The sequence below is a fragment of the Anomalospiza imberbis genome, chromosome 6 (assembly GCF_031753505.1).
Source record: "Anomalospiza imberbis isolate Cuckoo-Finch-1a 21T00152 chromosome 6, ASM3175350v1, whole genome shotgun sequence".
Lineage (NCBI taxonomy): Eukaryota > Metazoa > Chordata > Aves > Passeriformes > Viduidae > Anomalospiza > Anomalospiza imberbis.
Genome location: NC_089686.1, coordinates 33,926,874 through 33,953,327, shown reverse-complemented (window position 1 = coordinate 33,953,327; position 26,454 = coordinate 33,926,874). Strand labels below are relative to the sequence as shown.

General features: G+C 43.6%; 1 protein-coding gene and 1 long non-coding RNA gene across 3 annotated transcripts in view; one reads left to right on the top strand and one right to left on the bottom strand.

The window, feature by feature from the left end:
- The window catches only part of GALNT16 (polypeptide N-acetylgalactosaminyltransferase 16), a 77,523-nt gene that overhangs the window by 38,567 nt on the left and 12,502 nt on the right, over nt 1–26,454 (bottom strand). The window contains exons 1-2 of one of the 2 annotated variants that reach the window (XM_068193214.1): nt 8,985–9,020; nt 2,101–2,276 (exon numbers count right to left, since the gene is read on the bottom strand). In XM_068193214.1, the coding sequence (XP_068049315.1) occupies nt 2,101–2,276; nt 8,985–9,005 (197 nt within the window). In that variant the 5' untranslated portion in view covers nt 9,006–9,020. Of the gene's footprint in view, nt 1–2,100; nt 2,277–8,984; nt 9,021–26,454 lie in introns of those variants that run through there. The other variant, XM_068193213.1, reaches the window with a different exon arrangement.
- LOC137475675 (uncharacterized) lies at nt 8,569–10,015 on the top strand. Its single transcript, XR_011000019.1, has 2 exons — nt 8,569–8,622; nt 8,886–10,015. It is a non-coding gene; the product is annotated as an uncharacterized lncRNA (long non-coding RNA).

The following is a 26,454-nucleotide window of genomic DNA, read 5'->3' as shown; positions in this document are numbered from 1 at the left end:
AAACCACACCTACTTCTAACAACTCAAGGCTTTTGCATAGACTGAATCTCCATCAGGAGACAGGGAATACAATTCACTTCTTAGACCCACTACTTGTACTTCCACATTTACTTACTATTCTTTTATGACTACTGCTAAAGTGTGCCTGGTTTTATCATCACTTTCAATCCTACTGGTTTATGACTTTTTCATTGCAGTGTTTTATTAAGGGGACAGGAGCTTTATACAGAAACTTTCAAGCATATAGAGAAACCTGATAAAGACTAACGTGGACAATGTGAGAACAGACCTGAGACAGACTATATTTATTATTGTTTCAAAATAATTCCATGATGTAGTGATACAAAATGTATTAAGGAATCAGGAAGTGGAAAAGCAGAAGAGTGTTATTTGGGGAAGTTTTCCCAATATTTCAGCATTACTACAATATCACCAAGAACATGGACAAGGTTTGTATTTGAAAGTTGATCCTCTCTTTGCTTTGGATCAAAGAAACAGATATGTGCTAAGTCAGAAGGAGCTTGTAGGATGTGAAACCAAGTATGACCATGCTCTGGCTTGGGTGCCTGAAGAAAAATTGATATGTTAGTGACCTACAGACTCCCCCCATTCCTTAAACAGAGAGCCAGGTACACAATCTAACTTGTATCAGCTGAAATAAGTCCTGATCCTGAGTTGCCATCCCAGCAACTATTCCAATATTGTTATATTCCAATCTGAGTCAAACTCAGATTGCTCCTTCCCAAATTGCTCCCTGTAAAGGGGAGAAACATGGAAATAGGTTTATTTGTTCTGATTATATACGACTTCAGATTCTCCATTACTCAAGGGAATCCTTTAAAAGCTGGGTCTGAAATGGTTATACATTTACAGGGAATCACATAGATTTTGCTCTTCTGACTGAAGTGCACAGATGAGGCTCTTCACAAAAAGCATGCTCTGCTTGCTATCACAGATCAAAATAAACAATATTTCACCTTTGAAGTGAGCTGGTTTTAGGCCAGAACATGACACCAGATTAACAGAAAACAGCAATTCTGCATGGCAGGGAGACTTGTCAGCAACACAGAACATGGCAGCATTGCCTCTGGGTCACTAGGAAGGCAGTCCCAAATACTGTGCTGGAGAACAGCAGCAAAAGACTTGGATCCCACAACCATGGTCCTGACTGCTTGCCTTCAAAAAGCACTGTGAAGTCTGTCAGTGCTGGCAGGTTCATAAAGCTCCATGTCTCCTGGCATCACTTTCACAATTTCAATCAAGTTAGATTCCTGTTTTCCTGTTCCCAGCTGCTGTGAAATGTTGCTTTGCAACCATACCATACCATACCTAGAACCATACATGGTTCTAGGTAGAGTCTAGAACTAGAAGTAGACTGAAGTAGACTGTTGTACACTATCCTAATTACTATTAAACCTACAGTTTTCAAGAATCTTTTTGTACTAAAGCATTACCTTTTTGTCCTGCAGAAACTACAAAATAGTTACCCAAGCACTATTAGCAATTTAAGGACAATTTTTTTCAGCAGAATAAACAAACCCTCAGTGAAACGAGGACAGAATGACAAGCATTTTACAAGCCATGGAACACTGTATTTGCATGTTAGTTTCATCCCTACCCCAGCAGCCCTCACCCAGTGATGTTCAGGATGGAAAGAAGCACCAAACCAGCTTCAGACAGCCAGGGCACAGAAATGTGGAACACTAGAGTAAAGCAAGGCTGCAACAAAGGTGTACTTTGCAGCCAGGACAGAAGGATGCCGAGGCAAGCCATGAGTGTGCGGGCAGCAGGGCAAAACACAACTGTCCAATGAGCAATCCGAGCTGCAGCAGAGGGGCTGTGCTAAAACAAGACGATGCTTGGACCTGGAAAAAGAGATGTTAGAAAAGCCTCAAGCTGGGACTGAATTTGTCAAAGTTCTCCAAGCATTTGAGATCTTTCCAGATGAACCATGAAAATCAGTGAAACAGTGGACCATAGCTGGCAAAAAAAAAAAAAAAAACCAAAACATGCTTTGTCAACATTACAGACCAACAGCGGAGAGCAGTGGACTCCCTGCACCAGGCAGCAGCCAGGGCTCGGAGCAGGGCTGCAGGGTACCTGTAATGCCTGGTGTCCCGGATGGGTCGGTCGCTGCCGAGTTTGTCACTCTCCAGCTGGTTAAAAGCGTGCTGGCGGTAGGGGTCTTCTCCAGCCTTCAGCACCTTGGAGGACAAGTAAGCCTTCTCATCAAAAGCCCACCGGCTGTTCTTCTCTCCTGGGGGAGCCCTTGTCACCTAGAGCAGAGACAAGCATCAGAGCATCAGGGAGAGCAGCTGGCCCATGTTTAGACAGATGTAATAAGTTCAGACATTGCCACACATCTGGAAGTTGCTCTGGTATGGGGGAAGGCAGGATAGGCAAGAGTTTGGAAAGGAAAGCAGGAGTCCCCACAGATGTTAAAACTGCCATCTCTGAGGAAAATTGCAGCCTTTGCTATCCTTACTGACTGAGCTTGGGATGAAAGCTGCTATTCCTGATAGCACAGGAAGAGCCAAATTCTCTTTAGCACCTGTTACAGAGAATGTGTGAGACTGCAGGCATTCGGAAACCCTTCCAGGCAATGAATGTCTGAGAGCAGTCTCAGCCAAGGTGGCTGAGAAACTGTATTTTGAGGAAAAGCAGTTTCAGCCTTTCAACAATCACTACCGCATACAAACAGAAAGGAGCTGATTTAATAGGTTCCCTGCTGTGCCTTGCTCAGATTTGCCCAGTCTCACAGATGTCCTTGATACAGTTGAAAGCTGCCCATGACTGTCCCCAGTACTCCACAAGAGTTAAAAAGACCAGGGCCGTCCCTCTCCTCTCCTCATTTTCATCTAACTTTCCTAGGCCACAGAGTCAGTACAATATGAAAACCACTCACTAGGGTCATAAGGAGGGAGGACAGGCACAGCTCTGGCCCTCTCTTGGGTATGTGATTCTGTTTGAAAACAACATACAGACTCTAAAATAGTTGCTCATAAAGCAACCAAGACTGTTTATACAATAAAAGCAGTTTAACAAATTGTCTGTGGTAGCTGTTTGATAGACCAAATCATGAAGACAAAATACTCCCAGCCTTGCAAGGGAGTGCTAGAGCTCCCTAAAACTCCTGCAAGAGGCAGATACTGGCACGTATACGTCTCATTCAGAGCACTAGATAATCCCCAGATCTTGAGATCCTTTTATGGAAACATGTTGGATGCTCTCTAATACTAGGCTTGATCACATTTCTCCCTCTGCTAAATGTCTCCTTTTAGGAGTTACAGAGGGCAAGAGACCAGATAATGCTTCCCAGTATCACACAGCATGTTGGTTGAGCAATCCTAGTGGGTTGGGAAAGAATTCAGGAGACCCAACACCACAGCAAATTCCTTAAGCAGGATAGTGCTTAGAAGAACATTCATCTCAGCAACTTTCTCTGACAAGGGCTCTCCTTCAGTACAGACAGCCTAGAAGAACCAGACAGTCAGATAAGATGATGGCAAACGAAATTCAGCATAAAGAAGTGCAAGACAATGAACATTAGAAAAAATAAATCGAACTACTCATGTACATTGATGGATTTCAAATGAACCGTGACCACTCAGGCTACAGATCTAAGCATCCCCGTGGACAGCTCAAATGAAACCTGCGCTCGGTCTGCTGAGATGGGAAATGTAGCAAATTGAGTGCACTGCAAATGGAATAGAGAAAACTGAAACCATCGTGAGCAGTTATATGAAATCAGTGACGGCCCAGCAGCCATGGCCAGAGCACAAGCTTTGTCAAGCCTATATCTGGAAGGAAGCTACTGGAGGATGAAGAGAAATTAGAGGTTAGGACTATTCCATTTGGAGAAAACATGAATTAAGTCAGAAAAAAAATTAAAGTTGCCCATAAAACTATGCCTAATACAGCCAAAGCTAGCCTGATGCTCAGATTTCCCTTTCTCATCATACAAGAGTGAGGCAAATATCTTTTCATGGGGGAAATAAAAAGAGCTATTACTTTCAGCACTGAGACATTCCTTCAGCCACTGCACAACCAAGCCAATGTTTTATGGATCTGCCCTTGTGTAGGACACACATAGGCACACTCCAGTGGGTGAGTCTGCCTCTGCTCCGCTTCTCCAGGCAGAGAGTGTCCTGCTCTGCCACCCCTGCTCCAGGGATGCTGCTGCCATCTCCTCTGCCCCTTGCAGCCACCACCACATCACCTGGGCACGGTGCTGCGTTACAGGGACATCTTGGCTACTTTTATGGCTGGTTGCACAGCCTGCTGCCTAGAATCTTCCTTGAATTTGTATTTTCAGTATGATGAGAAAATAATGAGTTTCATACCTCCAAAAACTGAAATTTTTTTCTTTCCTTAAATCATACAAGGAGTTTTGTCTAACTCAGCTCCCACTTCTCTTTTTCTTTTTGCTCTAGAAAACAATGCTGATTTGAAGCAAAAGCCCAGCTTATCACACACCTTTAAATACTTTGCAATCACTGGCTTGCCCTTTGATACTAACCTCTTGCCCCTCCAAGTCCTGCAAAAGCAACAGCTGTTTTGGTTTATGTTGTCAGGAACATACTAGAAAATGCTGGAAATGACAACATATCTTCAGGAGACATTTTTCCCAGGACAGTGCAAGGGCTGGGGGTCCCTATAGTGGGGAGCAGGGTCTGGCAGCTGGAGACAATCCTATGCCCCAGCCAGAAGTGGGCAGCAGGGCAGGGGCACCAGGACAGACCCACCCCTGGGAATTGGGCACCTCTCTGGGGAAGGACGGGATGAGGGCCCGCCTTGGCAGGGCCCACGGCTGGGCAGGGCGAGGCCATTGGGAGCTGGAGACCAGCCCTGCTGCAGCATCACTGGGGCAGAGGCTGTGAGACCCTGGGGTCCTGGCCACAGGCAGGGAGGGGAGAGTCCCGGGGAGTGGGCAGGGACAGGGAGGCCCTTTATTGCCCTAAAAGCCATGACATATTTAAACTTGAACTCTCAGGGGTAATTCCTCTAGTTACTATGGTTCTCACATTACTTATATATCAAAAAGTAGTAAAAGAGCACTAGGAAATGATTGTCAGTTAAGAGTTAAGTCTTACTTGCAGTTTTATCTCAGACAGTATCTCTTTGTGCTCTCCTCAAATAGGGGGAAAAGGGAGGATTCAGAGGATGACAGCTAGGAGGGCCTGCCTTCAGCTTCCAGAAAGGCAGCTAATCGATAAACAATCAACAAGTAACCAAACATCCATCTATGAGCACCAAGAAGATAACAAGGTAATAAATAGGAGCTGAGATCTGTCAAGACCTAGTCATGTCAGACCTATCTAATTTTCATCTGTGGTGGAGTAATCAGGCTCAAGGGCACGGAGAAGCAGGAGACAGATACACCATGACTTTGATAATGTTTTTGGTAGGAGTTGTTAAGATGCTGCCATTAGCAAACTAGAAAAGTAATAGTCTGGGTGAAACTACTGCAGAATGGGTGAAACTAGTTGGAAAGCTACCAGTGGAGCATAATTATTAGCTGTTCACTGTCAGAGCAGAGGCGCAAGAGCAGGTCTTAGGGGTTTTTTTTCCGGATCCAGCACTATTCAGTACTTTCATAAATCCCTTGGATTCAGACACAATAAGTTTGTCAAATCCATAGGAAATCCAGAAAAAATGCCAGACACATTGGGTAACAGGATTAGAATTCAAAATTATCTCAACACACAGAAAATATGTCTGAAAACAGTAAAAGCAATTCAATAAGGGCACTGCAGACCTTTACAGTTCACCAGGTATGTGCTAACACAAAACATAGCAGAGAAAGCATGGTAGCAACTCCTCAGAAAAGCCCTAGACATTACAGCTCATTACAAACCACACGACAGAAAAGTCAGATTAAAAAAGCAGAGCAAACACAATCCTGAGTGGAGCCTAGACAGCTATGAACTAGCCTGACAAAGTGAGTATAAAGCTTATCTTTAAGGACTGACTTGCTTTATCAGATTATATTCCTAGAACATAGATGTTGCGCTACAGGACGTTTATTGCTGTGAAGTCAAATGATACTTGACAAGAACAGTACAGGTTCTCTATGAAACCCTGCCAAACCCTGTCAGAAGGGCAGACTAATGTCTACCCTCCTCTTACCTGTCTCTTCACCTTAACACCTCTCACTTCAGGAAGAAGTCAATATAAGCAGATATTAGCTTTAGTATATTACAGGCACATTATGTACAGCTGAGTGCAGAGCCCAGACTTTTACCATACCAACAGGACAGTTCCTACCCCTAGGTCCTTGATGTAGTTACATATGCTGTATCCCCATGCTTGGGGCTGGAAGTATGAGTTAGGGGAGCAGAAGAGCCCAGTAGAAGAGCCCAGCTCCTTATGACTGCCGCTCGCTAATACATTAAAAAAAAAAAAAAAAAGCTACATTAAAGCAGAAATAAAGATGAATAGGCACTGGAAATGTGAGTGTCTAGACTAGGGATTAGCAAACAGTTTGCACAAATTAAGTTTTGTCCCAAACATTGCTGAGACCTCCAAAAAAATTCACATATGAAAATTTCAGGAAGTACTGTAGACCTTCTAATCTTATTTCACTATTTCTCATTTTCACATATGCTTTTCCCTTTCAGTGACAGAATGGACTCGGATGCTCTTCTGCTGTAGAAAACTTGTTCTGATTTGTGTTTTGACATGGTTCAAGAGACCAGAAACTATATAAATAGCAAAATTAACTTTGTTAGGGAGAGAATTTGGTAAAGGAAGTAATGCCATGCATGTCTATGAAAACTTGAGAGCCTCATTTCTCGACTAACACAGGGATATTCCTCTAGGCCTGATTCCTTGTGAAATACCAAGACTATAATAGAGACAGTGCCATTCATCTCTGTGCATTGCCATAGCCTGCCATCAGACGCAGGCACACCAGCTGCCACATCGTGCTAACAGCCACTAAAACCAGAGCTAGGGAATTCAGGGTCCCAAGGTGCATCTTTTTAACAGCAGGATCGGCCAAATTCAAAAATAATAACCATACTCCAGGGGTCATGAGGAATCACTACTTAATTAGAGTAAGGTATGTAAAACTCTCAAAGGTAAGTGCAATTAATAATTTTACAGTTACTGTGAAATTAGTCCAGCAGCAGCAGTTTTATGTGACAGAACATACACTTTGCAGCTCTTACACTTCTTAAAAGTGTTTAGTGCCAGTACAACAAATGGAGCAGAGGGTGCCATGCTTCTCCTTTGTTTTAAGCTCATTTTCACAATTGCCTCTGCTCTGTCAAACCCCAGAACTGAAAAGCAGCAATTCCAAGCCATCCCCACTAAGTGTCTTTCCATGGAAGACCTAACTGACCAGGAAGGTCTAATTGACCAATACAGACACAAAGCAATCCAGGAAGTAACAACTTCACCAAACCTTCTTCCCTCTTGAGGTCCTTCTTCAATTTACCCCACTGCTGCAGCCTCACACAATTTCATTGCCATGACTCTCAACCCTGCCAGCACCTCCCTCCCAGCAAGCTCTGCACATCCGACTCCCTCCCCAGCAGATTTCTCTCCTCTGGTTTAATGCCAATTTCAACCCATCATATGGAGATACAAACTTGCTGGCTGTGCAAATCCTCATCCCTCACAACAAAGGTAAAAGCCAGTTCACCTCTGAAAACCCCACTGGTGCTGTTGGGGCTTGCATGGTGTGACATTTCTCTGTAGGCTCACTCTATGTGCTCCACACACTGTCCCAGTGACCCAAAGAAAAGTCCCAGAGAGAACAAGCCAGCACAGCACAACCACCAGCAGCAAGATTCTGGGAAGCAGAGCAGTGCTTGGGATGCTACAGAGACAGGTGCTGCTCAGCTCTGTTACCCTACTGCACATGGATGGGCTATTACTGGCACGTAGCAGAGGACAGGACTGAGAGCTGCAGCAACTCCCAAAAAATTCCAAGGGAGCAAGCTACTCTCTATGGGCTGAATCTGCAAGATCATGCGAGCTAAATGCTTGTTGCCAAAAGCATTTGCTTTAGAGGGTGTGTTGCATTTCCAGTTCACACTAGGAATCCCAGTGTGCACATGGCTTTTGTTATGTCTCATGAAAAATCTGTACACTTCTCCAAAAAATTGTTTCTAGTCCTCAGAGACAAAAGCCTGTGCCTGACAGCACAGGGCCTATTTTATTCATGCTTTGTTAAACTGTGTAAAGCATTTTAATGTGGTTTGGGAACCATGCACTTATGGAACTTCTACTATGAAATTTTAATAAAAATTACCACAGTTAAATAGAACCATCAGTGTTCTTTGAGAAGTGCAAGTGCTGACAGCCGAGCCCAGAGACCAATTTGAATGTTTCATTTGTAGCTTGCACAAACTGGAGTAATACAATGGAAAGAGTAAAGCAACTTGATCAGCTCCCATGGCAGCTAGCTGGTCACAAAAGAATTTCTACTGCCATTAACACTGGGCAATCTTGAGGCTTGCTGCCAGTTCCAAGCTGGAGACCAGCAGTGGATGTCCAGCAGGGGCTATTTCTAATGCCCTCTGAGAAGAGCCCATGTTCACCAGCACACAGGGCTTCCCTAGGCCCTGTGACCAAGCTATAGCTGCCATGGGATGGTGAAAGTGAGAAACAGAGGTTGTCTTCTGGGGTTTGCTTTCCAGTACTGATGCTTGCCCAAAGTGCCTCTCCACCTCCCTATTCTTTTCCATTGTCTCTGGGCATTTATTGCCTTCTGTGCATGCAGAGGCAATTCTCTGTCAGCTCTGCAAGACTTGCATCTCAACTCTCTTCTGGTTTTGCCCCGAGAAGCCCTTTCTCTCTATGCCTGCCTCGTGACTAGAAAGTCATGCCATTCCACCAAATATTTTCTATTTTGTTCTTCTTTTCTTCTCTCACAGTTTTGCCAGACACTGAGTTGTTGACAAGGAAAGTGCCCTCAAGAATCTGACCCACAAAGGTGGAAATTCTGTACAAGATAAGAAAGGAGAAACAACTACATTTCTGTGATTGGTTTCCATAGCAACAGTCTCCCCACAATCAGCAATTTTTGGATGCCACATTCAGACCCTCCTCTAAGAGATACAGAAGATCACACAATGTATTCCATGTTATTGCCTACAGCATGGATTAGGTGAACATCACAGGCTACTATGATGTCTGCCACAAGCAGACATGGGCTGTTAGTGTGAAGAATTTGAAAAAGGATGTTGCTGACTTAGAGGTCACAACAGTGTGCTGATGGACAAGGTTTGGTCACCAACCTTCAAGGAGACTTGCTGTGGTTTGTCAGCTGGTCTTTTGGGCAGTTTAAGGGAAGAAAGCAACACAAGACAGCAAAACTGTGTGGGATGTTTACTGGGGGAGCAGCAAAAAAAAAAAAAACAAACCCTTGAGTAATTAAATTATTGCCTCTGTCATGAGCAGTGGTTCTCTGATACCCTCATCCAACTCCTCAGCACACAGAAGGGTGGTGTCTGTCTCACCACACTCCCAACTTCTTGCTTTCATGTCTAAGTACTCGCAGTCTTGCTTCTGAGGCAGCCACGTGGCCTCCGCCTAATGATCCTATTCAGCCATGTCTTTAGTGTCTCTGTGGAGAGGCATCCTTCCTGCAATATTTCATCCAGATCCTGCATGTCCTTGTCTACAGGAGGGAAGAGACGCTTCCAGGAAGCATGAGTGGATCACTTTGCCCAGATCTCAAGGACAGGCAATGCAGCATGGGTTGACAACTGGAGGACAGCCAAAAGTAACACAGAGTGCACAAGTGCCAGCACTACAGCACACATCAGTGTCACTCATTTTGAAAACAGCAGCCCAAAGAGCATGGGATCCTTGCTGCTGTGCTGGTTACACGAGCTCAGCACCACACTGTGTACAAAGAAGTTACTTCCACATGCAGTGACTGGCTTCCACACCAACTAACCTCTCTCCATGCCCATCTAGATTAACAATCAATGCATAAATCCTGCTAATTTGGATTCCCCTCTCAATACAGTCATGATACATATTCTTTGTAGAATAATAACCTGAGAAGCTGGGATTTCTATAGTATATATAGATATAACATATAGCATAAGGAGATGACTTCTATCAAGTATGTCCATCTTTGACCCAGCTGTTCAATCCTGAAGAGACTTTCAGCAGTTAACAAGGATTAGACCCTAAACAGTGTTCTGGCCCGGTTGCCCAGAGGCAGGAAGACATTGCCCATAGCTGGAGGGAGGGGACATGATGCCCTAAGGTATCCTTCTGGTCTTTTGACACTTTTCAGGAGTGTTGAATAAAGCAAAGCAATGGAAGCAAAAAGGGCTTCAAAGATATATGCCTAAGGGCACTCTTTTCCAAACAGCTTGGAGGAAATGAGGCTGCTCAGAATCACAGAAATTCAGACCCCAGATGAGGTAATGCAGTTGCCAAGGTGCATTTCTTCCCTCAGTTTGATGTCTAATGCACACAAATGTATTATGAAAATGTACAATATAATTTTTGGTTTAATATATTTATGATATTTACATACCTTTATTTTGTATAAAAAACACCCACATGTCCAGATTTACATACATCTGGCTTCTATGTTTGTTCAATCTTTATCTCATACCCTGGAATAATGCCATTTGTTCCCTATTCAGCAAACTTTGTTGTGACATGGACACTGCCACTTTTGCTCATAGGAATATTTATGCTGTTGTATTCCACTCCAGGAGAAAAACAATGTGGAAAACCCCATGAGAAATAGTGAGTGGATGGTTTTCAAAATTGCTGACTACCAGCACAAGCAGGGAGTGTGAGGTCTGTAGGGTTGGTGCTCTTTGAAACAGCACTTGTTTTCCAAGCACATTTCCCTGTATCCATAAATATCCATGACAACATCTGGTGTCAGGGAGAAGACAGACAGGACAGAACATTCTTTGAATACCTAAGGGACTAGGCTGTTCATGCTGGCACCCTCATCAAAGCAGCACCACTGTCAGAAGGAGATCCCAGCAGGTAGCTGGGGACACAGTGCCTCTGGGTATGAAGGTTTTGCACAGAGAATATGATCACATGAAGCTGTCTGCATTCAGACATCTGTTTAGTATCGCACAGGAAATCTACTCAGCAAAAGCCATCCAGGTTACTTACTGTATGTAGGAATACTGCTCTGTTAAAGGTCATACCTACACAATCTTTAAAAGTGTATTTTGAGATCCTTCAGAGTAATAAAGGTGCAATGTGAAGAAGCATTTTTTTCTTTAAAAAAAATAGCCCTGTCTTCATAGACATTTAAATATGCAATGAATGCCTCTGGTTTCCCAGTGATTTAGAACTAGGAAAACAACAAAAAAGGAACAATATTGTTATTTGTCTTCTAACTGTTAGGTACTCCGTGGCCACTTGGGTGTTACCTGAGCCCTGATTTATAGCACCTGTATTAAGACAGACTGACATATGGCATTCTGTATCAAGATGATACTCTATGGCCACCTGGTAACAGCCAAAAAGCCAACAAGATCGTTCAAATGAGTGTGGTCCATGTCTTCATAACTCATCTGTCACAAACTGCATCTCTCTCTGCCCACTCCCCCACCTACGCTCTCTGCACAGGCACAACATGTGTATGTGCCTGCCTGCTGATGTACTAATCTATATCCTTTGCACTAGAGTGACCTACATTCAGTCCTTTCCTCCCAGTGAATCACAACTGTCTGGAGTGACAGATGCTGCCACAGATATTTTCACAGAAAAGGAGAAGGCAACTTTAGGTCTCATAGGCTGCTAACATAGTCAGTGGTGAACTGATTACCTAAGAGATGAGCAGAGGTCAGCTGGCACTGAGAAGCAAGCACCACTCACTCAAAGTATTAAAGTATTTAATTATGTTAAGCCTGCAGCTCATTTTCTTTTCCTTCAAGATCACAATGTAAGGTCTTTTTGCTAAGGCTAGAGAAAGGAAGCTGAAGTACCTTTTTAATCATTAATCTTCAAGAGCTTTAAATTGAGATTAGAAGATTAAGAATTAAATAGAGCAGTTTTGCAACTAGCCAACATTCTCACTCCACAAAAATACTGTACACATGCACAGCTGAGCCAGGAAGACAAAGGGACACCCCAGGACATTTCACACCCCCACCATGGACAAAGCCAGCCCTACAGCAGGAGGTGGAAATTTCTCCCTGTCTTCTAACAAGGAAAGATTTTTCTCTAATGTGAACAAGACCTGCTAACAAAAACAAACAGTCATGATTTTAAATACAAACCAATTCTGCACCAACTCTCTCCCCTGTCCTCATGTTAACCACCAGACTGACACTGTCACACCTCTCACAGGTAGCTGCACCAGGCAGGTAAGAAGCACTGCACATCCTGCAGATTGAGCCGGGTGGCAGTCTGGCCCCAGGAGCCACACTCCTTCCTGCCTTTGTGCCAGCTGGGCCCAGTACCATGCTGCTCCTGGAGGCTGGCCTGCGGCCCCAGAACCTGCACGGACCTGGTCTTCCCTGGAGATAACACCTGAACAGGGTCTGACCTTGATGAGTCAAGTAATTTGCCACAATGCTCCACACAGCTCCTCCTCACAATAGCTTTTGAACATCACAGAGAAAGGCTTTAGGCAGGACATATTGCTTGGGAGTCAAACAGGCCCAATATGAAAATGCAAATTGTCTGTAAACCAACAACCAAAGTGACATTTAGCAGAGTGACTTAATATAGCTCCTCATGTCACTGCTGAATCATGACCTGGTTTCTTAGAGATTTTCAAGAATGACCTTCAGCTCACAATGTAATCTTGTATTTTGGAGGCTTGAAGCAATGAGATCTACTCCCAAAGACTGTATAGGCATTCCTTCTGTAGTGACAACAGCAATGGTGCATATACATCCATGATTTATTACAAAAATGAGTCCCTTTGTATAAGACCTTCTTCACTCAGACATCATCTCTGCTAGGCATTCAGCCCTGCAGCACGCAACATTGTTTTCTAATAGTGGAAAAACTCACTGCCTATTCGTCCGTGAAGATTTGAGACTAACGGGCCATTGCCATTTTGTTTAGAAGCCAAATGATATTCCATTTTAATTGATTAATTTTTCAGTTACTGCATTGCTCCAATTCCAGGACTTAGCAATCAATGTGTACTGACAAAACCCTCAGTGCTGCACCCTGCTACTGTTTGGGTCTCCATTTGCAAAGGCATTAAATTCACCTCCCCAATGGCAAATTTAATCAAGCATGCATACCAATGAAGAATCGTGCAATGGGCTCATATATGCCTGTCAAATATGAAAAACACCTGTGTTCTGCTATGCAGGCCTCTGTCATTCTAGACTTCAATCACATTAATAATAGAGGCCCCCTCAACAGCCCCTCAGCTCTGCCATTTAGTCACTGTCAACCAGGAAAGAGCTGGGCACATAAGGAAGAGCAGAACCATGGAAGCATCACAAAAATACGCTCAGAACAGGTACTGCCACAACCACTGCTCACAGAAATACCGTTCCACCCATGCACCAAGTTCTGCAGCCCCTCACACAGCCCCTTGTCTCATTCTGCAGGAGCAAACTGCAGCAAAACAAAGTCAGTGATAGTGAGGATCTTTAAAATCCATTACTCAATCAATCCCTGTCCAATACAAAGGGTATCATCTGATTCTGCACACACAATGCTCAAAGTTCTGTATCGTAAGAACATCTTGTAAAGATACAACTCCTGGGTTACGTTGTTAGGAAACTCGCAGCTTTTCTATGGATACAATAAATTTTTGCTGCCAAAGTTGCAAAAAAGAAAAAGATGGATATCTACAAATTCAAAACCCAGAAGGTAAAGAACACAGAACTTGATTTTCAAATCAAGTAATGTTTGAATGTTCTGTGGTCAGCAATAACACCACTACAGAAACCTTGGGGTATAGCAGTTTCTTCTGACCTGGCTTAACCATAAATATGATCAAGCAGATTTTGGGAGCTGCTGGTTTTGAGTTCATTTATGAAAAGGTATGTCTGGCATTTTTCTCCACATATTCAACTAATGAAATTTTGCCCAAATTCCATTTTTAAAAAGCTCCCAGTCATATAACCAAGTCCCACTTCCCTCTCACCCAAAAACTGCATTCCTGACACACCAGACTCCTCTCCTGGCCACCCAGCTCACCTGGTCATCAGCTCAGCAGTTTTCACCCTGTGAGCAAGATTTTACTTTTCAAAGTTCATGTATGGGTCACAGCAAGAAACGTGGGTGTCTGTTTCTATTAACTGGGGCTGTGATCCTAACCTTTGGCTACTCAAGGATGTTGTGTGAGTATAACCAATACTGTCAAGAAGACAGCTTTTCCCCCTCAAGATCAGATGCTTTTTTAAAAGTCTCCTCTTCCAAAGTATGACAGCCGAGTATAACCAGTAGGACTGAGTGATCTCCACTCACAGCCCTGGGCAACACAACAGCTTCACTTACCTCCCATGGCCGAAGGAGCACCGGGCAGGTGCATTTTCCACCACACAGACCTCTTTCACCAAAGAGAGTGAACAGCTCCAAAAAGCCACTGGTCAAAGAACCTTGCCCAGGCCTTCAGCAGCCTTCCTAAATATGAATGAAAAATAAACGTAGACACATCCAGTCCTGTCACAGCTCCATGAAACCCACAGGGTTGCTCATGATGAGCACTGCTTGGTGAGTTCAGCTTTCTCCTTTTCACACAAAGTTACATGAAGCACATCGGCTTTGTTTGTCTTCAGAAAAACACAATGTAAAAGTCTGAGTGATTGTAAATTGCTAGTTAAATTCAGTGGTAAAATTGTCAGTGACATCAGCAGCATTGCAGCCACAACAGAAATACAAACAGGGAGAAACACACACAGAGTACTCACAGAGGACCCAATTTCCTGCTATCTTTCTGAATTTTAGAAAAATTAAACTGCTTAGTATACTAAGGCTCCCTTTCTTACAACCCTTTATTTGCTCTGGAAAATGGCTTTTGTTTAGAAACCATTTTAACTATGTTGTAAATGGCCTTCATTACCCAGAAGACAAATAATGTATAAACTTCTGGCTGGAAGATGTGGTGGTGATGTAAAGATTTAAAGCAAAACAGCTTGTTTGATGTATGGAGTCTGTAAAACAGTTTTTTCTCCCAAACATAAAAAAAGTTGAGACATTCTTCACATTTCTGGCTTGCTCTTGTTGGGTTTCAGCATTTCTGGCTCCACAAAGGAACATGGGCAATGAACAAATATGAACAAAGGAAATGTGCTGAGAGGTTTGTTCAAAGTAGATTTAAAAAAAAAAAGTCATAAAACCAAAAGCAGAACTGTGGTTGCAAGCATCAAAGATATCACAAAATAAACTCTAAAAACCCTCCAAACCCTGAAAACCCACAAAAACTTGAAAGGACTGTTACAGATACAGGAGCAGGAGGCCTGTCCCTAGATTATAAAAGTTTAATGAGAAAGAGAAATTAGCTTACAATTCTGCATTACAGTCTAGAATAAGCACTTCTTGCCTTAGCTTGTTGAATGTAAAAAGTGTTCTGTAGGAGTCTGACCATGGACCAATGGCATACAGGCAGTGTACTCATCTCCATGCCCCGTTCCAGGCAGCTTCTCTCTGCCAGTGCTGAAGGTAGTCAGACCAGCAACACACCCAAATGCCAATAAAGAGCAACACTCTTTAGCAGAGCACCTTGTACTGAACAAAAACAGACTTAGCTGTTCAAATCTGATTTTTGATTAGCACAAAGGCAACTGCCAGTGAGGTCCCTGCAGCCACAATGTGAACATTAGCTCTCATGCCCAGTAGCATTCACTGCTCACAATCCAGCCAACTGCCAGGACAGCATTCTTCAACCTTGCTCCCTAATTAAGATATTTAAGAAACACGTACTGATGAAGGACTCTTCATGATCTGTCAATATATACAGGTCTTTATACAGCTGTCACTCATACAGCCTACAGCTCTCTCTCTCTTGTCCCTTCCTCCCCAAGCCAAAATACAAAAGGCATATTTAAGGTTGTAGGGTTAGGTCTTCAACAAAAAGGGCAATCCTGAATTGTAAGTATCAATACAAAGCTACTTCTATCACGCATGTCCACTAAAAGCTTTAACTGGCATGACTGCACATAATTATATGCCAACATGTGCCCTCATGCAGGAGGCTGAACTCTCGGGAGTTCTTTCTCTGCTTCCCTGCAATCACGTGCAAAGTACATCAGAAACAAGTGGTGTGCCATAAGTGTCTAGATCAAGGCCCCACTGATATCTCACAGACCATAGCTTCAAAAAATTTGAAACCTGAAATCACAGTCAGGCCTGCAACTTGGTCCCAAGGGGAGCCAGAGCAGCACTAAGCCAGAGAAGCCTCTGCATTCCAAGAGGCAGCTTCCTTCACATATGCTAGGATCCTGTCAGGATCACCCTTAGGAATGGATGCAGGGAAAAAGACTTTTCTTTTTTAGGAGGCACTATTTTCACAGAATGGGTGAAGTTGGAAGGGGTCACAGTGAAGTCTGTGATCTGGTCCAACCTCCCTGCTCAAGCAGGGTGATCCTAGAGCACATGGCACAGGATTGTGTCAAAATGGTTCTTGAATATCTCCAATGAGGAAGACTCCACAACCTCTCTGAGCAATCTGTTCCATGTGGATGGTCACTCACAGAGGATGGAAGATTCTTCTCATGTTTAGGTACATCATTTTCTGCCTATTGCCTCTTGTCCTATTGCTCAGAACCATGGAGCAGAGCCTGGCTCCACCCTCTGACACTCTCCCTGCAAGACTGAAAAGGTCCCCTCTCAGTCATCTCTTCTAGAGGCTACGCAGGCCCAGCTCTCACAGTGTTTCCTCGCAAGATAGATGGTCCAGTTCCCTCATCATCTTTGTCATTTTGAGGTTTTTTTTCTCCTCTTCAAAGCCAGGCCTTCTCAGGACAGGTCTTTTCCTCTTCTAACATCAGCCTCTATAATTATAGCAGAATCCCCTACTCCTCTGTAATTGCCATTCTGGAAGTTCCTTCCCTCCTCCTTCTTATCTATTGCCCAGTCCTGCAGTATTTTCTAGTGGATGCTGGTGGAGAGGAAAATGGCTATCCAAGCTACCAAGAAACCCCATGCCATAGGCATGCTGTGGAAGGACCTGCTCCATCTCTGCCAGAAACTCAGTGTGCTCTGCTACTGGTACCTGCCCTCTTGTAGGATTTTAACACTGCCCAAAACAGTAGAAAAATGGAAAATAAGAATGAAAACACAGCAAAACCCAGAACCACTGCACACACAAATAAGCACCACACCAGGAAAGAAGCTGAACTCCCTTTGCCTTTTCCCAGGCCTGCCATTGAATGTGCTGCTGGAAGCAGCAAATTATTCCAGTTTCCTTCAACTAGTCTAAGCCCTCCAAATGTCTGATGAAAGACCCAAGCTACTCTTAAACTCAAACTGCAGGATATTACAGTGCTCCAGAATGCATTTGGCTGCTCATCTCTCATTGCCTGGATGGGTAGAGAACAGGCAGTGACAGACACACACCAACAGCCTGCAACTGCTCCTAGCCTGTCTCAAGCAGAAGGAGCAGTAGGTCTCATATTTGAAAAGACCCCAAGGTATCATAAACCTGCTGTAGTTTCCCTTTACAGCACATTTCTGTCTCTGATTGCATATGCAACCACCAGGGCACAGGCTATAAAGCCCAAGCCTACAGTTAATACAGAGATCTGCCTGCATTTCTAGATGTTTGTTACCATAGCAATACCACAGTACTTTTTAGCTTGCTTTGTTGCTTTTGTTTTTTTTAAAGGCAAGTCCTTATCCGGTGCACACAGAGCCAGCTCCCAGTTATGCGAGAAGGAAACCTCACAGAGTGCTGTGGATGTGGCAGAGAGGAGATGCTCAGCTCCTGCCTCAGCCCCGCTGTGACTGCAGGGCTCTGCCCACCTCATTCACCAAAGCTGTTCTGACGCCTGCACCCAGCATGGTGTTGCTTCCTACCCACACTGATCAGCACCACATCACTGCACTTCTCACCTCTTGGGGAGCTCTTGTGATTAACTTTTCTCAGAACATGCATCAGATTCTTAGGAGCATCCACTTTCAGCTTCTTCTTCAAAGAGCTCAGCCAAAAGCAGCTTACAAGACCAGCACAAATATCCTAAAGACAACTTTTCCTTCAGTGCTAGAGTTTACTTCAGGGTCTGGTAGTGATCTACAGAAGCCTTAAAACAATTATCCTAAGACTGCTTTCCAGGCCTGCCGTATCAACACACAGCTTGGACAACAGCTTGTTTTTCAGCATACCATTTCAGCATACCATTTACAGACTACTCCAAACATGTGAAAAAGACAAAAAATGTTGACTGACACCTATTTGCTCCTCAAATACAACTAACTGTAGTCATGTTCAGAATCAAGGCTACCCACAGGAGAATCCTTCCAGAAGCAGAAAGATATATATTCTTTTGCCAGAAGATTTCTTTTGTAATTTTTAAAGAGTCAAACACTTGGTACATTTGGGTAATTTTGGAAAGCTGGCACTTCAGCAACCAATGTCCCAAGCTAGTGGAGCAGAAGAGTTTAGCAGCACACTTCATTAGAAACCAGTGAAGTTAAACGATAGAAAATTGTCGCCCACCATCAAACCTTTGTGAGGTATGTCCATCATAAAATGGAACAATTTTTGCACACCTATCCTGCTGATGCACTCGGACTGCACACAACCCACGTCTGTAGGCCTGTTCACAGAGGGTAACTGCCTGGTACAGCTCCTGCAAATGAATAATCATTCCTTAAACACAGGCAGCATAGGTTTGTACTGCAATACTAAAGGCCTGGAACTGACAGATATCTGTCAGCCGTGCAGATCAAGAAAATGAATAATTTCATTAGAGGACAGCAGAAAGGTATCTTTCAAAGGTTCACTGATCTTTAGTCAGAGATTAGGCAAGAAATCATGTTTCTCATTGCAGAAAAGTGATTTTCCCCACTGAAGGCAAAATTGTAATATGAGAAAGATTGCTTCAGAAATGGCTACCTTTGAGAGAGACAATTGACATGGACCACACACCGTGGTGAAGGCAATGCAATAGCAATTTATATCTCTGCATTAAGCAGTGTCAAACGTTCAAATCCTACAGTGCCAGGTCCAAGACACGCTGATAGGTGCCAAGAGAAAAGATACCCATCTCAAGGAGGCTGATTAACTTGAGAACACAAAAGAAACCCATTAAAATCTCATGGGCAGAGGTACTGCAACTCTCATAGCAATCAAGTAAATGCTCATTTATTGTGGTTCTAATCAATGGAGTTGAAAGCGTTTCATTGGTTTGGCTGGTGGGGCCTCTGCTGCAAGGCTTAGAGATCACCTCCAAGCTAAAGAGGGGTCTACCCACTGCAAGCCACTGGTGACTTTATCAAAGGATATTTCTGTGAATGATCCCATCTTGAGCAAGCTTACCCTCACACAGGAGGGTAACCTGGCTTGTCCTCAGCTCTTAGATGCCCCAAATCTTGCTTACGAGTGCCCAAGACAAAAGAAGCTGGAGAGGAAGAAAGGCAGCTGGGTCCTGGAGCTGCTTGCTCCACCATCCATTTCTGCAGGATGCCTCTGGAGCTTTTAAATGAAAGGTATTCAAGACAAACTTCTGCTTGATGGGGATGGAAGTGCATCCGCCAAACTGATCAGGTTTGGCATCTTCTTAGGTATGTCAGTTCTTTTAGTAAATACAGGGAGGCATTCTGATCTCTGGTGCTTTTGCTCAGATATCCAAATTGCTTGCCAGTATTTTGTTTGTACCACTCAAAGAGCAGGAAAAACTGTAGTTGAATTAGTACTTTGAACAAAACAGGAAAATGAGTAAAAAGATGATAAAAATCTTCTGTACTGAAAAAAACCTCTGCAATAAGAACCTCAAGGCTTTCAATATATAAAGACACAAATAACATGCACAAATCTCCCATACAACTCAGTTCAGAAACTGTGGATGTAGCCATATCTTTGGCTTCCTAAAAAAAATATTGCTCCTTTTCTTCCTCATCTGAAAGTGAGGAAGATCTACAGGGATGTTAAATAGCTGCTGTTCTCTGCAGTCTAGAGCCAGGGGGAAAAGCAAAAGAAAACAAAGTTGGTCCTATTTTGCTACTTGCAATGTACTTCCCCTCCAAATTAGTTTTCTTTATCCATCCTGCCAGGCCCCCTGCAAGCTCTTCCCATCCCACATCACTTAGATGCTCTGAGTCAGAGGCTGTCAGACTTTTCTATCTACAAGTTAATATTTTCTCCAAGTTACAAAGCCTTCTAGGCCTGTGGCTCAGACTGCAAGGATATTCCCAGCAAGGCTGCTCCAGCTGTCATTGGAGCTGAACTGAGAGCTGCTTGTCCAACTGGCAGCTTTCCATCCTGTCCTCCACTCAGGGCTCAGCTGGAGCTGGGGGTACAGCAACTGCCCCAGCAAACAACCATCTCTAACCTGGTAACATCATAACAGATGAAAGATCCTACACTTATTCCCTCACCCATCAGATATGCTCTTAACAGACTCCTCCTCTTATAACATACAGAGCAATATTGCCAGAACCAGTTTCCAAATGACTGATAAATTTTGTAGGGAAGCAGCAAGTGGGAAAAGCATATCTAGAACACCCATCCCCACCCTCTGTTTTCCTACACACATTCATCCTTTCAATCTCTTCCCAGAGCACTGTGTTAACTTGTGTGAAGCAGTAAGTTTTTAATCAAGATGGGGGGAAGAATTCCCTCAATTTATTTTAGTTAATAATGACTTTATGTTACCCTTCACTGCACACTTTCATGTTACCAGGCAAGTAACAGACATCATCTCTCTCATACCCTCCTGTTAATACCAGGCTAACAACAGTAATTTTCTTTGCAGTCAACCCACCTGAAGCAAAACGTTACCAGAATTGTGTCTTCACCTCCACCCAAGTGCTTTAACCTTGAGTACAAACATCATGGCAACAGAGCAAAAATAGTTTTCCTCAGGGACCACATCCAGCCTCTGGTAGAGAAAACCTGGCTTTTTCTTCTCCTGTTCCCCCCCCCACTCCTTCCAAATACAACTAATATCCCTCAGTGTCTTCTCAGTCCAGCTACTGGAAGATGACCTCTGTCCTTAGATGTAGCAGGGCCCACATCTCCCACAGGTATGGGTCTGTACTGACTCAGCTTCTGCCTCTCTCACAGCCCAGAGGGGAGGCAGTACCCAGGGAAATACAGGCATTATTTGCAGATAGATGGAGGGATGTCTTGGTAAGAGTAGTTTCTCCTGCATTTCACAACCTTCCAAGCAGTGTCCCTACCAGCACCTGGCAAAATCTGGTGGAATGGCATAGTTGCTCATCGTAACCTACAGAGCAAAATCAGAGCAAGAGAAGCTTGCCTGCAGGCTCTCAAATCAAATATTCTCCCTTCTTTCAGCAAGCCACCACAGCTGTCTACCACTTCTGCCATTTGTGTAGTTCCAGAAAGATCTTTTGGAGGGCACAATCAGTGATGTTCACAAGACTGCAGTCATATCTTGCAGCACCCTTGAGAAATGATTAACACTTCCTTTCCATCTCAGCTTAAAGGGAAAACTGCAAAGCACAAAAGAGCTTCATCAAACATGTACTTCCAGATCTACCCAAGTCCTTCACCCAAAAGACCTTGCTAGTCTAAAACCCACAGTGTTTTATTTAATTAGCTGCTTCCAGCAGCACAAAGCAGCCACTGAAGAGCAGGTCTTCATTAAACACATTGACCTAGCTATTATGCTTAAAGGACAGAAGCAGCTGAAAATACCAGCTTTGACATACTGTGAGAGCCAGAGTGGGATTTGGCCCAGTACAGCACAAGTGAGCCCACCTGATACAACACTGGCCCCTCAAAACACACTCCATTCCCCCTGTAAGCCTCATATGTGGGCTTCCCCATCTGCCTCTGCCTGCCACACTGGTCCTCAAGGCTCCAGGGTTGAGGGCAAAGTCTTTGCCAAGTTAGAAGAGGGCTCAAAACATGCCTGAGACAGCTTCCATACGTTCACTTCCTTTTTAGTCAGGGAAGGAAACATTTCTCCTTAGCCATCTGTTAATACCATGATATCCATCTGGAGAGGAAGAAAGGAGACAAACCAGCTAAAAGAAAAATTCCCCAAGGAGATTAATGGGGGTTATTGGCTAAAAAACACACCAAAATAAATTCTGCAGTAGTCCAATAGTTCCTAGCTTAGGAGGAGGGCCCTGCTGCACCCCTGGCAAACATTTCAATAAGGCTGATGTGCTTTGCAGCCTGCAAGATGTTCTTGCTTTATTCTCTGCAAAAGACACAGACCCTTCAAAACCTGAAAGTAAGCAATTAATCCCTGGTGCTGGAAGCTAGGTTTCACATAGAAGAACCTAATAATTCTTGAACTTTGCACAGACAATGGACTTTCTCTTCTTTGAACGCTTCCAAAATGGCATGCCTTGGCCACCCAAGGGAGGGCAGAGAGAAAAAGCAGGGTGCAAGATGCAGCCCAAGCCAAGCTGTTAATTTTTAAATTATCAAAGCAAATTATTTTCTTGCACTCTACCCCTTCCTTTCTAATGGCAGTATGGGAGAAGAGAACTTTAGATGTTTTAGGAGAGGGCAGCTGTTAAAAATTTCAGCATGCTGTGATTTTCCCCCTTTATCCCCACAGAGCTAGATATTTTTGAATATGCAAGTTTTAAGCATTTGCTTATCAACACATAGCAAGCCTTGTGGAACTACCTCAACTCCTGGCTTTTGCTTCCCCTCTTTCCCCCCACTTTTCAACTCAAAAGTCACTAGTTCATTAACTAATTAAAAGCATAATAATGGTAGCACAGCAATATCATAAGGAACCTCATCTTTCTGCAGACATCAAGGATTGAAAGGCTATAGAAATAGTAAACAATAACAGACACATTTCGGAGGAATTTCTGAGGATGTGACTGATCTCTATTCCCTGCCACAATAACAAGAGAAAGATGACCATGCTTATGATGAATTATTCTACTTAAGAATCCTGTGCAAATGGCATGTGTTTCACATGAGGGATTTTGTCTGAACCAGGAACCAAGTTCAAGGATAAAATTTAATTGCATAGCTAGGTAAGCACAAATCACAGTGACACTCTTCCCTCTGCCAGGCAGGAGCCAATGAACCATTCCTGGACATTTGTTATTGTCTGCCTCATTTGAGCCACTTATTACAAGGGCCTTCACCTAGCAGCATTGCAAGATGTCCCACTTGCAAACAGAGACCTGAGCACTCTCAGTGCTGCCAACTACAGATACCCAGTGAGGAGAGGCACCATCCTCAGGGGGTAAAGCATGCTGGCACTGTGCATCAGCAGGGTATATTCACTTCAATTTTCCCTATTACCCCTGCCTTCCCTGCAGAAGAGCCACGACTATTTAAACACGCACTGAAGCTCTAAGGAAGGGGATGTCAGTTAAATGCCCAGCGGGAAAGACATTCAAAGAGAAAGTCAATGGAGCCTGAGCAATCAGTGTAAATCAAGACTTTAACCTTTCTGAGCCTCCTTCAGACTCCTGATCTGTAAAAGAAGATGCTTAAACACTTACCACATTTCTGAAGAGTCAAGTGCACATGACCTGTCAATGCAAAAAATGTTTATTACTGAAAGTACCAATTGAAATGTTTCAGTCTTATTGTCTGTGGACTGTTTTTCCTGTAAAAATCATTGGGCAGAACAGATGCCACTACAAATCTGTTTAATGTAGATATATGGATTCATTTTCAATGTGTACATCTCCAGTAGATAGATCCTTATCTTGATGCAATATCCAAGTTCTAACTAATCTGACACTAGCAATTAAGTCATAACTATAGCAGCCAGTATCCCAGCTTCTGGTGCATAAAACTGCAGTTTCTGTTTATTGACCAGCACAGAGAAATCTGGCTGCCTGGCAGCTGAATCAGATGGGAGCAGGCCATTTCCAATGCAGCAAAGAAAACTTTCAAGGAAAATCATCCTCTATCCCCTGCTCTCTGGGGTAACACAATTAGGCCATGACGTACAGACAGGTCATTTAATGCAATAGGAAAAAATCCACTGACAGCATTTCCCTTGCTTGAATGGAAGACAGGCTGTTAAATTACCTCTGAAGGAGCAGACAGGCCTCTACAGCGATCCTCTCCCCCCAAACCACATATCTTTAAAGAGCAACCAGCTCCAGCCCAGTCACATTGTAACTCTGTAACCCCAGCACGCTTAGATAATCTTTCCTGCTAGTTCCAGACACTGGTTCCCATCTGGCTCAATATAGACTAAAACCATAGCATTGTGCTTACTGCATTTTATATTGGCAAACTATTTAATGGGGGGGACAGGGGAAAGGAAGAGCTATCAGACAGTTTCTGTACCTCCCAAAGCAAGCCAGAAGCTCCAGGAGCCATGGCACCATTTCTGCAGGAGGCACTCAGCATCTGCAGGGAGGCTGCAGTTATTTTAATGCACTATTAAGAGTCTATATTTCAGTGAACATTCAAATATTTAAAATGTATTAAAATAGTTTTAAATATATTTTAATGCTTACACACTTTCTCTATACTAGGAGAACACAATAAAGACAAAAATTCTTGCACTCCACACTTCATACCTATTTCTCATCCCAAGGAAACACCAAACTCCTCCAATTCAGATAAGCTAATTCAGTAAATCAAGGGGAATATTGTCATCACACCATTGCACTCTCAGAAATGTACCAAGTCAATTTCATTAAAGCTAATGGAGTTTTTTTAAAACATGCTTTTGAGAAATGCACAGTGACAAGTTCTTTCAGGTCAACACTTAACTAAAGCACAGTATAAATACCTTCCTCCTTGCCAGACTTCTTGTCTGTCCTGAGAACAGACAGCTGAGCTGCCCTCTAACATCGAAGGCATTCCCATGCAGTTGTTTTTCACACCCTCTTTGGTAACACTGGAGGTACTGAACTGGCAGGAGAATTGTACGTAGTTCTTCTGGAAGCACAGCTACAGGGAGCCTGGATGGCACTACTAAACAGCTGGGGTTTTTTTACTTGCCCTTTTCAGGAGCAAAGGTATTTCTCTTAGATCATCAGACTTTTGGTCTATTTTGGCCATCTTTTCCCCTGAAGTAAGTCCAAAGAGCCCATTTCTGCTTACAGTGCAGAGTCATTCTGAAAAACCAGTTCTGCAGATCCAATTCTGGCCCACTCCCGCTACCCCAACAGCACCATGTGGAGATACTCAAGAAGCAATAGCAAGTCTGTGTCAAACAGGACAGACTTACTGAAGGATGTTGAGTTGCCTGTGATTGTTAGGAGCTTTCTCCAGGTGGCATATTGCTGCTGACCTAGAAACATTACTCCTCACCCCTCTGATCAGGAGAGGGGCTCTCCAGCATGCTGTACAGAGTGGGTTATACAGCCCAGGTACAGGCTGTACACTGGGGCCCCACACTTAGACTGCCAAGTTTTCCCTGCCTGCATTCCAGAATTATTTGCAATATGACCCAATATCACTCGCCAAAACAACGGCGGTAAAGGCCTGGCCATCCATTTTTAACTTTTCATCTCCCAGTTGATGTTGACCAGACCGCTGGAGCCTGAACTAGCCAAGTACCCCTTCTCAGCACAAAGCTGGGTCTGCAGTGGCAGCAGCAGATGGCTGACATTCAGACTCCTATCTAAAGGAAAATGAGAACAACCTGCTAAATTCACCCTTGTAAAGTTCTGTTCCTACAAAAGTAGACAATGTTGCTGTACTTGCATTTGACTATTAATAACTTGCAGGGAAAAGGCCACATGCCCAGTCAGATGGTAATGCCCGTGACAACCTGTGCCACATGCCACTGACCATGCATATGAGCATTTCAGCATCCAGCACTGTTTTTATTCATCTGCACAAAGAACAGGGTAGCAAGAAAATAAACGAGTGCATGCTGCAAATGCCAGGAACATATCCCCTCATGAAAACTCTTTTTTTCTGCAGAGAGAACGATTAAAAGTGTTACAGTGTATTTTCCACTCAGACGAGCAAATTACAAGGAATATTGGTTGAAGCACACGGTTAAAGATGTCATTTGGCATTGAAAACAACGTAACATGGGGAACATCACTTTACCCTGATTAAGTTGAGAATGTAAGTCTTCAAAAGCAGAATTGAGAATGAAGAAGCACCATCAGCCCCAAGGAGCGCTGCTGTTCATCACCCTAGCCAGTTAAGGAGCGTTTCAATACCAGTCAGCAGTTGGGCTGTGGTGGGAGAAGCTGAAGTCCAGCTTCCAGAGCTCAGCAAACACCCTGAGATTTACACCAGTAGAGCCTGGTGAGGAAGTTAATCATTATGAGAAGTCACATTGTTACATGGCAACAGGTTTAATGATTAACAGTTTCACATCACTTAGAAGTTTTTCTAACCTCTCTCAAGTCCTCACAGCTTATTCTCAAATGCTGCTTCTTCCCCCAAAATGAACGTGCAAAAAGAAATGCACATCAAAACCCAAGTTGGCATTTGAGGTG